This window comes from Pristiophorus japonicus, chromosome 9, assembly GCF_044704955.1.
Source record: "Pristiophorus japonicus isolate sPriJap1 chromosome 9, sPriJap1.hap1, whole genome shotgun sequence".
NCBI lineage: Eukaryota > Metazoa > Chordata > Chondrichthyes > Pristiophoridae > Pristiophorus > Pristiophorus japonicus.
The window spans coordinates 212,633,648-212,648,444 of record NC_091985.1 but is presented as its reverse complement, the minus strand read 5'-3'; the positions used below and the strand labels follow the sequence as shown (position 1 = coordinate 212,648,444).

Here is a 14,797-nt window from a genome sequence, read left to right as displayed (position 1 = left end):
GGCTCGCGCACATCCCGAGAATGAATGAATGAATAAATAATGAACGAACACAGTGAGAAATGAGCTGCAGAACTGCCGACACCGTCAGCTTTAAGGAGACGTTTAACTTTGGAGATCGGATTGCTCATTGAGTTTGATTAAAGTGATGTTCAAGTAACGATGCTGCTTTACCCTGTGACAGTAATAAATTATCAGAATATTTCCCATAAGTTGAAATCGAATGTCAGACTTGGACATCTTGTAGATTCATCTTTTAAAAATTTTGTGGGAACTCTGTTCCAAGATGTATTCCACTCAGTTCTTAAGTCTTGGGGAAAAGTGACCATAATATGGTAGAATTCCTTATTAAGATGGAGAGTGACAAAGTTAATTCAGAAACTAGGATCCTGAACTTAAAGAAAGGTAATTTTGAAGTTATGAGGCGTGAATTGGCAAGAATAGACTGGCAAAGGATACTCAAAGGGTTGATGGTGGATAAGCAGTGGCAAACATTTAAAGATCATATGGATGAACTTCAGCAATTGTTCATCACTGTCTGGAGTAAAAATAAAACTGGGAAGGTGGCTCAACCATGGCTAACAAAGGAAATTAAGGATAGTGTTAAAGCCAAGGAAGAGACATAAATTGGCTAGAAAAAGCAACAAACGTGAAAACTGGGAGAAATTTAGAATTCAACAGTGGAGGACTGAGGGTTTAATTAGGAGGGGGATAATAGAGTATGAGTGGAAGCTTGCAGGGAATATAACAACTGACTGTAAAAGCTTCTATAGATATGTGAAGAGAAAAAGATTAGTGAAGACAAACTTAGGTCCCTTGCAGTCAGACTCAAGTGGATTTATAATGGGGAACCAAGAAATGGCAGAGCAATTGAACAAATACTTTGGTTCTGTCTTCACGAAGGAAGACACAAATAATCTTCCGAAAATACTCGGGGACCGAGGGTCTGAAGGAAATCCTTATTAGGCGTGAAATTGTGTTAGGGAAATTGATGGGATTGAAGGCCGATAAATCCCCGGGGCCTAATAGTCTGCATCCCAGAGTACTTAAGGAAGTGGCCCTAGAAATAGTGGATGCATTGGTGATCATTTTCCAACAGTCTATTGACTCTGGATCAGCTCCTATGGACTGGAGGGTAGCTAATGTAACACCACTTTTTAAAAAAGGAGGGAGAGAGAAAATGGATAATTATAGACCGGTTAGCCTGACATCAGTAGTGGGGAAAATGTTGGAATCAATTATTTAGGATGAAATAGCAGCACATTTGGCAAGCAGTGACAGGATCGGACCAAGTCAACATAGATTTATGAAAGGGAAATCATGCTTGACAAATCTTCTGGAATTTTTTGAGGATGTAACTAGCAGAGTGGACAAGGGAGAACCAGTGGCTGTGGTGTATTTGGACTTTCAAAAGCCTTTTGACAAGGTCCCACACAAGAGATTGGTGTGCAAAATCAAAGCACATGGTATTGGGGGTAATATACTGACGTGGATAGGGAACTGGTTGGCAGACAGGAAGCAGAGAGTCGGGATAAACGGGTCCTTTTCAGAATGGCAGGCAGTGACTCGTGGAGTGCCGCAGGGCTCATTGCTGGCACCCCGGCTCTTTACAATGTACATTAACGATTTAGATGAAGGAATTGAGTGTAATCTCAAAGTTTGCGGATGACACTAAACTGAGTGGCGGTGTGAGCTGTGAGGTGGGTGCTAAGAGGCTGCAGGGTGACTTGGACAGGTTAGGTGAGTGGGCAAATGCATGGCAGATGCAGTATAATGTGGATAAATGTGAGGTTATCCATTTTGGGGGCAAAAACACCAAAGCAGAATATTATCTGAATGGCGGCAGACTAGGAAAAGGAGAGGTGCAACGAGACCTAGGTGTCATGGTTCATCAGTCATTGAAAGTGGGCACGCAGGTACCACAGGCAGTAAAGAAGGCAAATGGTATGTTGGCCTTCATAGCTAGGGGATTTGAATATAGGAGCAGGGAGGTCTTAATGCAGCTGTACAGGGCCTTAGTGAGGCCTCACCTAGAATATTGTGTTCAGTTTTGGTCGTCTAGTCTGAGGAAGAACGTTCTTGCTAGTGAGGGAGTGCAGTGAAGGTTCACCAGACTGATTCCAGGGATGGCTGGGCTGTCATATGAGGAGAGACTGGATCAATTGGGCCTTTATTCACTGGAGTATAGAAGGATGAGAGGGGATCTCATAGAAACGTATAAGATTCTGACGGGACTGGACAAGATAGATGCGTAAGAATGTTCCCGATGTTGGGGAAGTCCAGAACCAGGGGACATAGTCTTAGGATAAGGGGTAGGCCATTTAGGACTGAGATGAGGAGAAACTTCTTCACTCAGCGAGTTGTTACCTGTGGAATTCCCTGCCACAGAGAGTTGTTGATGCCAGTTCATTGGATATATTCAAGAGAGAGTTAGATATGGCCTTTGCAGTTAAGGGGATCAAGAGGTATGGAGAGAAAGTAGGAAAGGGATAGTGAAGGAATGATCAGTCATGATCTTATTGAATGGCGGTGCAGGCTCGAAGGGCCAAATTGCCTACTGCACCTATTTTGTATGTTTAAGTCCTCAATCAGCTCGTCTTATCATTTGCGATATCAAGGACAAGGCACACGGTGTTTAAAAGAAAGCTGATTTATTTGACATTTACAGAATATCAAACTATAGCCCAGTTATTGGGTTATTAACCTCGGCAGAAACAAACTTCCAACTGCCAGAATGAACATGGTTCAGTAACAGATGTGATTTAACAGCAGATTCCAGCCCCTGCAGTCAATTGTGAACTCGCTGGCGTCTCAGGAGGTCAGATGACACAATGAATCTCTTCCCACAAACTGAGCAAGAGAATGGCCTCTCCCCAGTGTGAACTCGCTTGTTGTGTACCAGCAGGTCGGATGACCGAGTGAATCCCTTCCCACATTTGGAGCAAGTAAACGGTCTTTCCCCAGTGTGAACTCGCTGGTGTTTCAGGAGGACGGATGACAGAGCGAATCCCTTCCCACATTCTGAGCAGGTGAACGGCCTGTCCTCAGTGTGAACTTACTTGTTGTGTGCCAGCAGTTTGTGGAGGACAGAGTCAATCCCTTTCCACACTCAGAACGGGTGAACGGCCTCTCCACAGTGTAAATTAAATGGTGTTTCTGGAGACTGGCTAGCGCAGTGAATCCCTTTCCACAGACGGAGCAGGTGACCGGCTTCTCCCCGGTGTGACTGCGTCGATGAATCTCCAGCTCATTCTGGTAATTGAAGCCCTTCCTACATTCCCCACATTTCCACGCTTTCCTCGTTTATGCGCCAGTAGGTTGGATGACCGACTGAATCACTTCTCTCACACGGAGAAGGTGAATGATCTCTTCCCGGTGTGAGCTCGCTGATGTTTCAGCAAGCTGGATGAATCAGTGAAACCCTTTCCACACTCTGAGCAAGTGAACAGCCTCTCCCCGGTGTGAACTTGCTTGTTGTGTGCCAGCAGGTTGGATGACTGAGTAAATCCCTTCCCACATTTTGAGCAAATGAACGGCCTCTCCCCGGTGTGAGCTCGCTGGTGATTCAGGAGGCCGGATGAATGAGTGAATCCCTTCCCACACACGGAGCAGGTGAACGGCCTCTCCCCGGTGTGACTGCGTCGATGAATCTCCAGCTCATTCTGGTAATTGAAGCCCTTCCTACATTCCCCACATTTCCACGCTTTCTCCGTGGTGCGGGTGTCCTTTTGTCTCTCCAACCTCGTTCGCAAACACAATACGTGTACGGTTTCTCCTCGTTGTCAATGGTGCGATGTTTTTTCAGGCTGTGTAACTGGTTAAAGCCCTTTCTGCAGTCAGTGCACTGGAACACTCTCACTCGGGTGTGTGTGTCTCAGTGCTTTTCCAGTCACACTGATGTTTGTTGAAATCCTTTTCCACAGACAGAACAAACAAACATTTCTCCTTCCACATTCAAAGGCCGATAATATTCAGGTCCTGATGAATTGAGTGACTCTGTCAGATCTTGATATGATGTTTGGTTTGAGTTTCCCATCTAAAAATCCTCTCCTTCTAAAACACTGTAAAAGGAGTATACAAAAGTCATCACTAAGTACAGGATAGAAATACAGAACAGACAATTCTAGTTTCTATACAATGTGCCTTCACATGCCCGGGATCATTTAACACAAAACATATACTGTTAATCACTTTCAGCTAGGAACTTAGCGTGTGCCTCACAGCATCTCTCTCATCTTTGATGTGCGAATAGAGCATCACGCCTGCAAACTAAGTTTTAAATTTAAATTCGCTCAGCAAATGTATTTAATAGAAGATGAACATATAAACAGATCACGGCCTAATACTCCAGCTCTATATTCACAGGAGGAAGTCTGTTATCTTAACTCAAGTGGACAAAATAAAGATCCCAAATGTAAGAGTCCCTCTAACCCTTTGATAAAACCTTTCAAATCGTGCCCGGTTCCTTGTTACAGAATTCCCCCTCCCTGGTCAAAAACAACTAATTGGAAATTTACAACCAACTATTTCACTTTCAGAGTTTCAAGCTGACCAGATTCTTCTCTGAGAATCTCCAAAGAGACTATTTGATTTAAACACAGCTCATCCCTCCTTTAAACCCAGGATTAGAGTTACTGGGAATTTGAATACCTGACCACAAAAATTTTAAAGGGCTTATCAGTGAATTATTCTTCTCTCCTGTGACCGATGAATCTTGTAACCCCGAAGCTGAATTTCCACTTCCGTGCACCGGATTCCAAACCTGGGACTGCACATGGGCATTCTAACCCTGGGACTAAACATGGGGATTCGAACCGAGGACTGTACATGGGACTTCTAACCCTGGGACTGAACATGGGGATTCGAACCCTGGGACTGTACATGGGGATTCTAACCCTGGGACTGTACATGGGGATTCTAACCCTGGGACTGTACATGGGGATTCTAACCCTGGGACTATACATGGGGAGTCTAACCCTGGGAGTATACAAGGGGACCCAGCTCTGGGGCTTTTCTGTTAGAATTGTGTGGGATGTAAACCATAAGCTGGGCACTTACCAACGCCTTCTGGACAGATGGTGAGAAATACGGTGTGGGGAGAGTGGGAATGAAATAAATGAGACAACGATTTTAGTCCTGGGCACTGGAGCCCCGCCCACTCATTGTTGCCGTGCGCTGTTACGCCATGAAGTGAGCGGGCTGCACTCTGAACTTTCCCGCCTTCCTGCACAAAGATGGTGGTTAATCATGGCCTGTTACAGGGAGAAAAAAGCCATCGCTGCAAACGCAGAAGTTTTGGGTTATTACTCGGGGCTTGCGGCCTACACCAGTTGTTTATGAAGCCTCCCCGCCCACTTGCCGATCGATGACTCCCCTGCGCCCCGCTGATTCTCACCCGGTGCAGACTCCGGCTCCAGCCTGAGCTCATCTCAGCGTCCGTGTGTCTCCAGTGCTCACTCTGCGCATGCTCAGCTCACACTGCCCGGGAGATTGACACCAGCTCCAGACCAATAGGAAGAGCGGGGGTGGGGCTGGAGGACCGGGCGGGCGGTTGGTCCTCCAACCAATTGGAGTGAGTGAGAGGCGGGGCCTGGATCTCCCTCACTGAGCATGCGTGGCTGCAGAAGGCGAACGTTGGTCGAAGAGACGCTTCGGGAAGGTGGTAGGAGATTGTGGGCGCGGGGGAGGTTGTAGACCCACGGGTGGGCCGGGGAGCTTAATAAACACCCGGAGTAGGCCTCGGGCTTAGAATAAGAGTCCGCAGGCCCCGTGTTTGCCCCGCGGTGACAGGCCCGGGTCAGCGGGATCACTGGCTGCCATCTTGCACAAGGTGGGGTCACGACACATGCGCGGCCACCTTGGGCAGGAACAATGAGTGGGCGAGGCTTCGAGGTCACAGTGCTCGCGAGACGGAGCAACCTGGGCAACAGACGCATCATCACCTCACAGCGGTAACCTGGGCAACAGGCTCTTCATCACCTCATAGCGGTAACCCGGGCAACAGGGTCTTCATCACCTCACAGCAGTAACCTGGGCAACAGGCTCTTCATCACCTCACAACGGTAACCTGGGCAACAGGCTCTTCATCACCTCACAGCAGTAACCTGGGCAACAGGCTCTTCATCACCTCACAACAGTAACCTCTATTTATATTGCATCTTTAATGTAATAAAATATCCAAAGGCACTTCACAGGAGTGTGAAAGAGAATAATTTGTCACCGAGGCGAAGAGATTTAGAATCATAGAATCACAGAAATTTACAGCATGGAAGGAGGCCATTTCGGCCCATCGCGTCCGCGCCAGCCGACAAACCGCTATCCAGGCTAATCCCACTTTCCAGCTCTTGGTCCATAGCCCTGTAGGTTACGGCACTTCAAGTGCAGATCCAAGTTCTTTTCAACTATTATGATGGTTTCTGTCTCGACCACCCTTTTAGGCAGTGAGTTCCAGACTCCCACCAAATTCTGGGTGAAGAAATTTGCCCTCTAAACCTCCTACCTGCAGAGTGAGGGAGTTTGAGTTTTGGGCCTAGGCAGAAGGCAGGACCACCGATGGTTTAAGTTTTTATAATTAGGGATCCTCAAGAGGGCAGAATTTGAGGAGATCAGATAAATGGGGAGATGTGGGCTTATGAGGCTGAAGGAGATTACAGAGATAGGGAGGGGCGAGCCCATGGAGGTGTTGCAAAATGGAGCCAGTGTAGGTCAGCAAGCACAGGGGTGATGGATGAACGGGATTTGGTGCGAATTAGGACATGGGCTGCCGAGTTTTGGATGACCTCAGGATAACGTAGGGTAGATTGTGGGAGGCCAGCCAGGAGTTTGTTGGAGTAGTCAAGTCTCGAGATAACAAAGGCCTGCTTGAGGGCTTCTGCAGCAGATGAGCTGAGGCAAGGGCGGAGACGAGCAATGTTATGGGGGTGGAAATAGCCGATTTTAGTTAAGGTGCAGATATGTGCTCGGAAGCCCATTTCAGGGTCAAATATGACACCAAGTTTGCGAACAGTCTGGTTCAGCCTCAGACAGATGCTAGAGGGAGGGATGGAGTTGGTGGCTAGAGACCGGAGTTTGTGACGGGGAAATTTCTGCTCACCTGGTACTGAATGTCGTACAAGCAGTCTGACAAATTAGAGACTGTGGAGGGGTCAAGAGAAGTGGTGGTGAGGTAGAGCTAGGTGTCGTTAGAATCATAGAATGGTTACAGCACAGAAGGACATTCAGCCCATCAAACCGTTGCCGGCTTTCTGCAAGAGCACCTCAGCTAGTCCCACTCACTTGCCTTTGCCCCCTAGACCTACAGATTTCCCTCCTTCAGGTACTTATCCAACTCCCTTTTGACTTGGCCTCCACCACCCCTTCAGGCCGTGCAATCCGGATCCTGACCACTTGCTCTGGTTCTTGACCCTTCCACCAATGGAAACAGTTTCTCTCTATCTACTGTGTCCAGACCCCGCATGATTTTGAACACCTCTATTAAATCTGCTCTGCTCTAAGGAGAACAACCCCAGCTTCTTAGTTTATCCACATTACTGAAGTCCCTCATCCTTGGCATCATTCTCGTAAATCTTTTCTGCACCCTCTCTGAGGCCTTCACATCGCTCCTAAAGTGTGGTGCCCAGAATTGGACACACTACTCCAGTTGAGGCCGAACCAGTCTTTTATACAGGTTGATCATAATTTCCACGCTTTTGTACTCTATACCTCTATTCATGAAGCCTAGGATCCCGGAAGCGTTTTGAACTGCTTTCATAACCGGTCCTGCCACCTTCAATGATTTGTGCACATAAACCGTTAGATCTCTCAGATGTATTCTCGACCTGACATCTGTCATACGCATTATTTTTCTGCTTCATCCTACTCCCAGGCCGTCTGTGATGTTTGTGGCCTAGAGGAGTCCATGGGCCATGTATATATTCAGTGTGAGAAGTTGCAGCCCCTCGATAGTTACCTGAAGGGGCTGCTCCTTAACTCTTGGTTACACTTTAGCTCTGTGCTCCTAATCTTTGGTCGTCCGGTGCGGAGTGAGGGTGGGTAAGGCGGAGGTTCTTCTCCTGGGCCTGGCTAAAACAGCAACTTGTAGGTCCAGGATGGGCGGGGCCCGGGGGTGGGTCACTCTGGCTGCCTGCCTCACTTCCACGGTCAAGAAAGGAGGGAGAGAGAAAACGGGGAACTATGGGCCAGTTAGCCTGACATCAGTCATTGGGAAAATGCTGGAATCCATTTCTACAGAAGTGATAACAGGGCATTTAGAAAAACATGGTCTGGTTGTGCAGAGTTAACATGATTTTATGGAAGGGAAATCGTGTTGAACAAATTTATTACCTTTTTTGAGAATGTAACTAGCAGGGTGGATGAAGGGGAACCAGTGGATGTAATATTGCAGGATTTCCAAAATGCATTTGATGTGCCACATGGAGTTGGGGGTAATATATTAGCATGGATAGAGGATTGTTTTCCGTCCGTTAACCAGAGAGTAGGGATAAACGGGTTATTATCCGGCTGGCCGGCTGTAACTAGTGGGGTGCTAGTGCTTTGGCCTCAGCTATTTACAATCTATATTAAAGACTTGGATGAAGGAATCAAGTACAATGTATCCGAGTTTGCTGACGATACAAAGCCAGGTGGGAAAGTACGCTGTGAGGAGGATGCAAATAGCCTGCAAAGGGATATGGACAGATTCAGTGAGTGGGCAATAAGGTGGCAGATGGAATATAATATGGGGAAATGTGAGGTTATTCACTTTGGTAGGAAGAATAGAAAAACAGAATATTTTTAAAAAGTGAAAAACTAATAAATGTCAGTGTTCAGAGAGATTTAGGTGTCCTTGTACAGGAAACACAGAGAGCTGGCATGCAGGTACAGCAAGCAATTCGGAAGGCATGTTGGCCTTTATTGCAAGGTGGTTGGAGTACAACAGTAAAGAAGTCTTGCTACAACTGTAAAAGGCCTTGGTGAGACCACACCTGCAGTAGTGTGCACAGTGTTGGGGTCCTTATCTGAGGAGTGCAATGAAAGTTCACCAGATTGATTCCCGGGATGGGGGTATTGTCCTAATAGGAGAGATTGAGCAGAATGGGCCCATACTCTCTGGAGTTTAGAAGAATAAGAGGGGATCTCATTGAAAGATGTAAAATTCTGAGGGGCATTGACAGGGTAGATGCTGAGAGGTTGTTTCCCCTGGCTGGAGAATCTAGGAATAGGGCCCACAGTCTCAGGATAAAGGGGTTGGCCATATAAGACTGAGATGAGGAGGAATTTGTTCACTCAGAGGGTTGTAAATCTTTGAAATTCTCCACCCCAAAGGACTGTGGGTGCTGAGGTATTGAGTATATTCAAGACTGAGATAGATAGATTGTTGGACTCTGGGGTATCAAGGGATATGGAGATAGGGCAGGAAGGTGGAGCTGAGTTTGAAGATCAACCATGATGTTGAATGGTGGAGCAGGCTCGAGGGGCCGTATGGCCTATTCCTGCACCTAATTCTTGTGGTCTTTTGCCTTGTCGATGCCTGGATGGCCCTGGAGAGGGAGCATGTGGTGTGCACTGGTTCCTTGATGCCTTCCGCGACGGTGGCACCTCAGGGTATAGAGTGTCTCATACACACTGGAAACAACATTCTGGTTCAGTTGGGAAGGTGCCCTTTGCTTTTGTTGCTTATTTTGGCTTCTCTTAGTTTGATTGGATCACACATTTGTGGGAACAAGAGAGGAAAGAATATTCCATAGAAGCTGGAATTGTCTGTTTAGATTTTCTACCTACCCCGAACTTACATTGATGACTTTTGTAAACTCTTTTACAGCGTATTAGAAGGGGAGGATATACAGACGGGAAACTCAAACCAAACGTCACATCAAGATCTGACAGAGTCACTCGATTCATCGTTACCTGAATATCACTGGCCTTTGAATGTGGAAGGAGAAATGTTTGTCTGTTCTGTCTGTGGGAAAAGATATCAAACATCAGTGTGACTGGAAAAGCACCGAGACACACATACCCGAGTGAGAGTGTTTCAGTGCACTGCCTGAGGAAAGAGCTTTAGCCAGTTACACAGCCGTAAAAAACATTGCACCATTCACAGCGAGGAGAAACCGTACACGTGTTGTGTGTGTGGACGAGCCTTCAACTGATCGTTCAACCTGGCGAGACACAAGGACACCCGCACCACGGAGAAACGATGGAAATGTGAGGACTGTGGAAATGGATTCCGTTCCCCGTCCCTGCTGGAAATTCATCGACGCAGTCACACCGGGGAGAGGCCGTTCACCTGCCCCGTGTGTGGGAAGGGATTCACTATTTCTTCCCAGCTGAAGACACACCAGCGAGTTCACACTGACGAGAGACCTTTTAAATGTCCGGACTGCGGGAAGTGCTTTAAAAGCTCCGGGGAGCTGAGGCGCCATAAACTTGTTCACTCTGACGAGAAGCCGTTCACCAGCTCCGTGTGTGGGAAGGAATTCACCTGTTCAGCGAACCTACTGTCACACCAACTTGTACACTCTGATGAGAGAGTTTTTAAATGTTCTGACTGTGAGAAGAGCTTTAAAACCAAAATTGATCTGCTGAAACACCAGCGAGTACACACTGGGGAGAGGCTGTTTACCTGCTCCATGTGTGGGAAGGGATTCACTCAGTTATCCCAGCTCACTACACACCTCCTTATTCATACCAGTAAGAGGCCTTTTAAATGTTCTAACTGTGAGAAGAGCTTTAAAAGCAGAAATAGTCTGATGAGACACCAATCCTTTCACACAGGGGAGAGGCCGTTCACCTGCTCTGTATGTGGGAAGGGATTCACTCAGTCATGCAATCTCACTACACACCAAGTTGTTCACACCAATATGAGGCTTTTTAAATGTTCTGACTGTGAGAAAAGCTTTAAAAGCAGAAATCAACTGATGATGCACCAACGCACTCACACTGGGGAGAGGCCGTTCACCTGCTCAGAGTGTGGGAAGAGATTCACTCGTTCATCCAGCCTCACTGCACACCAAGTTGTTCACTCTGATAAGAGACCATATAAATGTTATGACTGTGAGAAGAGCTTTAAAACCAAAATGGAGCTGATGATACACCAACGTATCCACACAGGGGAGAGACCATTCATCTGCTGTGTGTGTGGAAAGCGATTCACTCAGTCATCCAACCTCACTGTACACCAGCTTGTTCACACCAATAAGAGACCATTTAAATGTTCTGACTGTGAGAAGAGCTTTAAAATCAGAAATCATCTGATGATGCACCAATGCACCCACACTGGGGAGAGGCCGTTCACCTGCTCTGTGTGTGGGAAGGGATTCTCTGATCCATCCAACCGGCTGAAACACCAGCAAGTTCACATGTGATTGCAGGGTTGGATTCTGCTGTTAATCACATCGGGACTGAACCTTGTTCATTCTGACAATTGGGCTTTGTTTCCCCTATAAATTGGCCGGAGTTTAATTTTCTGGATATCTGACAAATAATCAGCTTTGTTCCAACACACAATTTGTCGATTCCTTGATTTCTCCAAGATAAGAGGAGGCTAATTGCTGTCCTGTTACCAACTGTTCCTTTTTTTTGGAACTTTTCTCCTCCATTTAACAAAGACCTGTCCTTATGTAGCACCTCACATGACCTCAGGATGTCCCAAAGTGCTTTACAGCCAATGAAGTACAACAACATCAAAGTACATTTGAAGTGTATTCACTGTTGTAGTATCGGAAAAGCAGCAGATGATTTGTGCACAGCAAGCTGCCATGAAAGCAATGACCAGATAATCTGTTTGAGTGATATTGGTTGAGGGCTGATGGAGCCTCGGTTGAATGCCTCATCTTAAAGATGGCAACACTAACAGTGCAGCAATCCTGTGCTGTACCTGTCCTGGGATTGCTTGATGGGACAGTGTGGAGGGAGCTTTACTCTGTATCTAACCCATGCTGTACTTGCCCTGGGAGTGTTTGATGGGACAGTGTAGAGGAAGCTTTACTCTGTATGTAACCCATGCTGTACCTGACTGGAGAGTGTTTCAGGCAGACATTACATGCTCAGAATACCTCATTTCCCCGGCACTGACATCCATAACCTCGATGAGAACAAAATTTAACCCAAAGATAAGAGAAACCCATCAGCTTCTCCCTGGACACAGATCCAGGGGGACAGTGAGTGTCCTGAACATTGTTGTACAGTGTGCTCGATAGTTCCTCCCTGGGTCTGTGCCTTTTGGTGATGATTTATTGTTATAGCGGAAAGATTTTCCCCTCGGGCAGCGGCACCTGTAGCATAAGGTTTAGAACTAAATATTAAATGTGTGCATAAAAATGGCTGTCCGTGAAGCCTCAAGGGATTTCTGTTAGCTGAAAGAGACCGGATTCCTGGAAACTGATAACTGTTGTTTCTGTGAGAAGAGCTTTAAAATCACAAATCATGATGATGCACCAACGCACTCACACTGGAGAGAGGCCGTTCACCTGCTCTGTGTGTGGGAGGGGATTCTCTGATCCATCCAACCGGCTGAAACACCAGCAAGTTCACATGTGACTGCGGGGTTGGATTCTGCTGTTAATCACATCGGGACTGAATCTTGTTCATTCTGACAATTGGGCTTTGTTTCCCCTATAAATTGGCCGGAATTTAATTAACACAGGAATAACAAGCAAGCTTTGCAGATGTCTCTAATCGGCCAGGCCTCAGACAAAATGTTCTGGGTCATGTTAGGACAATACAATTCTGTAACGGGACTAAGATAAGGAGGCTACCCAAACACAGCACCCAAGGACAGTAAGATATGGGGGGCCTGGACCATGTCACAAGATACATAAGTAATTCCTCGCAACACATGAGCCACTTTACGTTTAGAGACTAACTCTATCTATTGGTCTAAATGAATCTATATGTAATCTATAATCAATATGATTGGATAGTGTCCGGCCGAAATGGGCTGATGTAACTGTAGTAAACCATAGTAAACTGTTGTAAAACATAAAAATCCATGAAATCTTTTGTTCGGTGGAGAGAGGTACCTGGACCCACCAGTTCCTTCATCTCCCCGCCGGCGTAATAAACCGTTTTGATGTATGGACCGACTCTGAGTGACGAGTGATTCTTGGAAGAGTACATTCGCGCTAACAATTTGAATTTGATGCCCTCGAGTTACTGACTCACCGACTGGTGGAAATAGTTTTTCCTCCTTTACCTGATCATATTTTGACCACCTCCCTCAGAACTCCAATTCCCCTTTGTTCTAATGAAAAGAGCCCCAGTTTCTCCAATCTCCCCTGATAACTAAAGGCTCTCTTCCCTGGTATCATCTCGGTGAATCTCTCTGCACCCTCTCCATGGCCTTGACATCCTTCCTGGTGTAAGATCCCCAAAACCTGACACAATATTCGAACTGCAGCCTAACCAATGATTTGTACAGGTTTACATGACCTCTGCCCTTTTGTATTCCACACCCCTATTTATAAAACCAAGGACCCCATGTGCCTTACAACCACTTTATCAACTTGTCCTCCTAATTTTAAAGGTTTGTGTATCTGAAGCCTTTGTAGGTTTTAGAGATATTAACATAACATGGCTAAAACACATTGACATAAACTGGCTGATATAATGTGTATCATGGGAAAGAGAAGTTTAGTCTGAGTTAGAAACTCAAACAATCGATTCACTGCAGACAGGTCACCATGGCAACACTGATAAGACATTCCATTCACTGAACCCACTGTTGGAATCTGTAATCAGATCAGGGGAAAGAACAGGGTTTGTCTGTTAGTAACCACAATGTAAGCTCAAACCAGAGTAACACAATAGGTTAGATTATAATGTGTGATGTTTAGACCTATAATTGTGAAACTAAGAAATAACAACTAACAGCAGGCAGGGGAGTTTAGGGACAATGAGAAAATTACTGAAGAAAATTAACTGCTGTGAACCAGGGAAAGTGTCCTTGTAAATCACAGATTAGAGAAATTCCAGGGGAGGGCAGCAGCAGCCAAGTTCATGGCACCATGGGTGGCTCTGCTGCACAGGAGGGCAGGACAAAGAGTGGGAGAGCTATAGTGATAGGGGAATCAATTGTAAGGGGAATAGATAGACGTTTCTGCGGCTGCAACCGAGACTCCAGGATGGTATGTTGCCTCCCTGGTACAAGGGTCAAGGATTCTCAGAGCGGGTGCAGGGCATTCTGAAAAGGGAGGGTGAACAGCCAGTTGTCGTGGGGCATATAGGTACCAACGATATAGGTAAAAAAATGGGATGAGGTCTTACAAGATGAATTTAGGGAGCTAGGAGCTAAATTAAAAAGTAGGACCTCAAAAGTAGTAATCTCAGGATTGCTACCAGTGCCACGTGCTGGTCAGAGTAGGAATTGCAGGATAGCTCAGATGAATACGTGGCTTGAGGAGTGGTGCAGCAGGGCGGGGATTCAAATTCCTGGGACATTGGAATCGGTTCTGGGGGAGGTGGGACCAGTACAAACCAGACAGTCTGCACCTGGGCAAGACCGGAACCAATGTCCTAGGTGGAGTGTTTGCTAGTGCTGTTAAGGAGGGGTTAAACTAATATGGCAGGGGGGTGGGAACCTATGTAGGGAGACAGAGGGAAGTAGAATGGGGGCAGAAGCAAAAGATAGAAAAAAGAAAAGTAAAAGTGGAGGACAGAGAAACATAAGGCAAAAAGCAAAAAGGGCCACATTACAGCAAAATTCTAAAGAGGCAAAGTGTGGTATAAAGACAAGCCTGAAGGCTCTGTGCCTCAATGTGAGGAGTATTCGGAATAAGGTGGACAAATTAACTGCACAGATAGCAGTTAACGGGTATGATGTAAT

At 46.3% G+C, this 14,797-nt stretch overlaps 2 protein-coding genes across 5 annotated transcripts in view; one reads left to right on the top strand and one right to left on the bottom strand.

The window, feature by feature from the left end:
• Positions 1–14,797, bottom strand: part of LOC139274112 (uncharacterized) — a 438,299-nt gene that overhangs the window by 94,594 nt on the left and 328,908 nt on the right. Inside the window, 3 exon segments of the mRNA XM_070891155.1 lie at positions 2,849–3,018; positions 3,057–3,268; positions 3,346–3,738. Coding sequence (XP_070747256.1) covers positions 2,849–3,018; positions 3,057–3,268; positions 3,346–3,738 — 775 coding nt within the window.
• The window catches only part of LOC139273633 (zinc finger protein 79-like), a 37,988-nt gene that overhangs the window by 17,093 nt on the left and 6,098 nt on the right, over positions 1–14,797 (top strand). For 2 of the 4 annotated variants that reach the window (XM_070890623.1, XM_070890622.1), the window contains one exon: positions 9,797–13,049. The exons of 1 other annotated variant lie outside the window; for it this stretch is intronic. In XM_070890623.1, the coding sequence (XP_070746724.1) occupies positions 10,605–11,339 (735 nt within the window). In that variant the 5' untranslated portion in view covers positions 9,797–10,604 and the 3' untranslated portion in view covers positions 11,340–13,049. Of the gene's footprint in view, positions 1–5,640; positions 5,657–9,796; positions 13,050–14,797 lie in introns of those variants that run through there. One more of the 4 variants, XM_070890624.1, reaches the window with a different exon arrangement.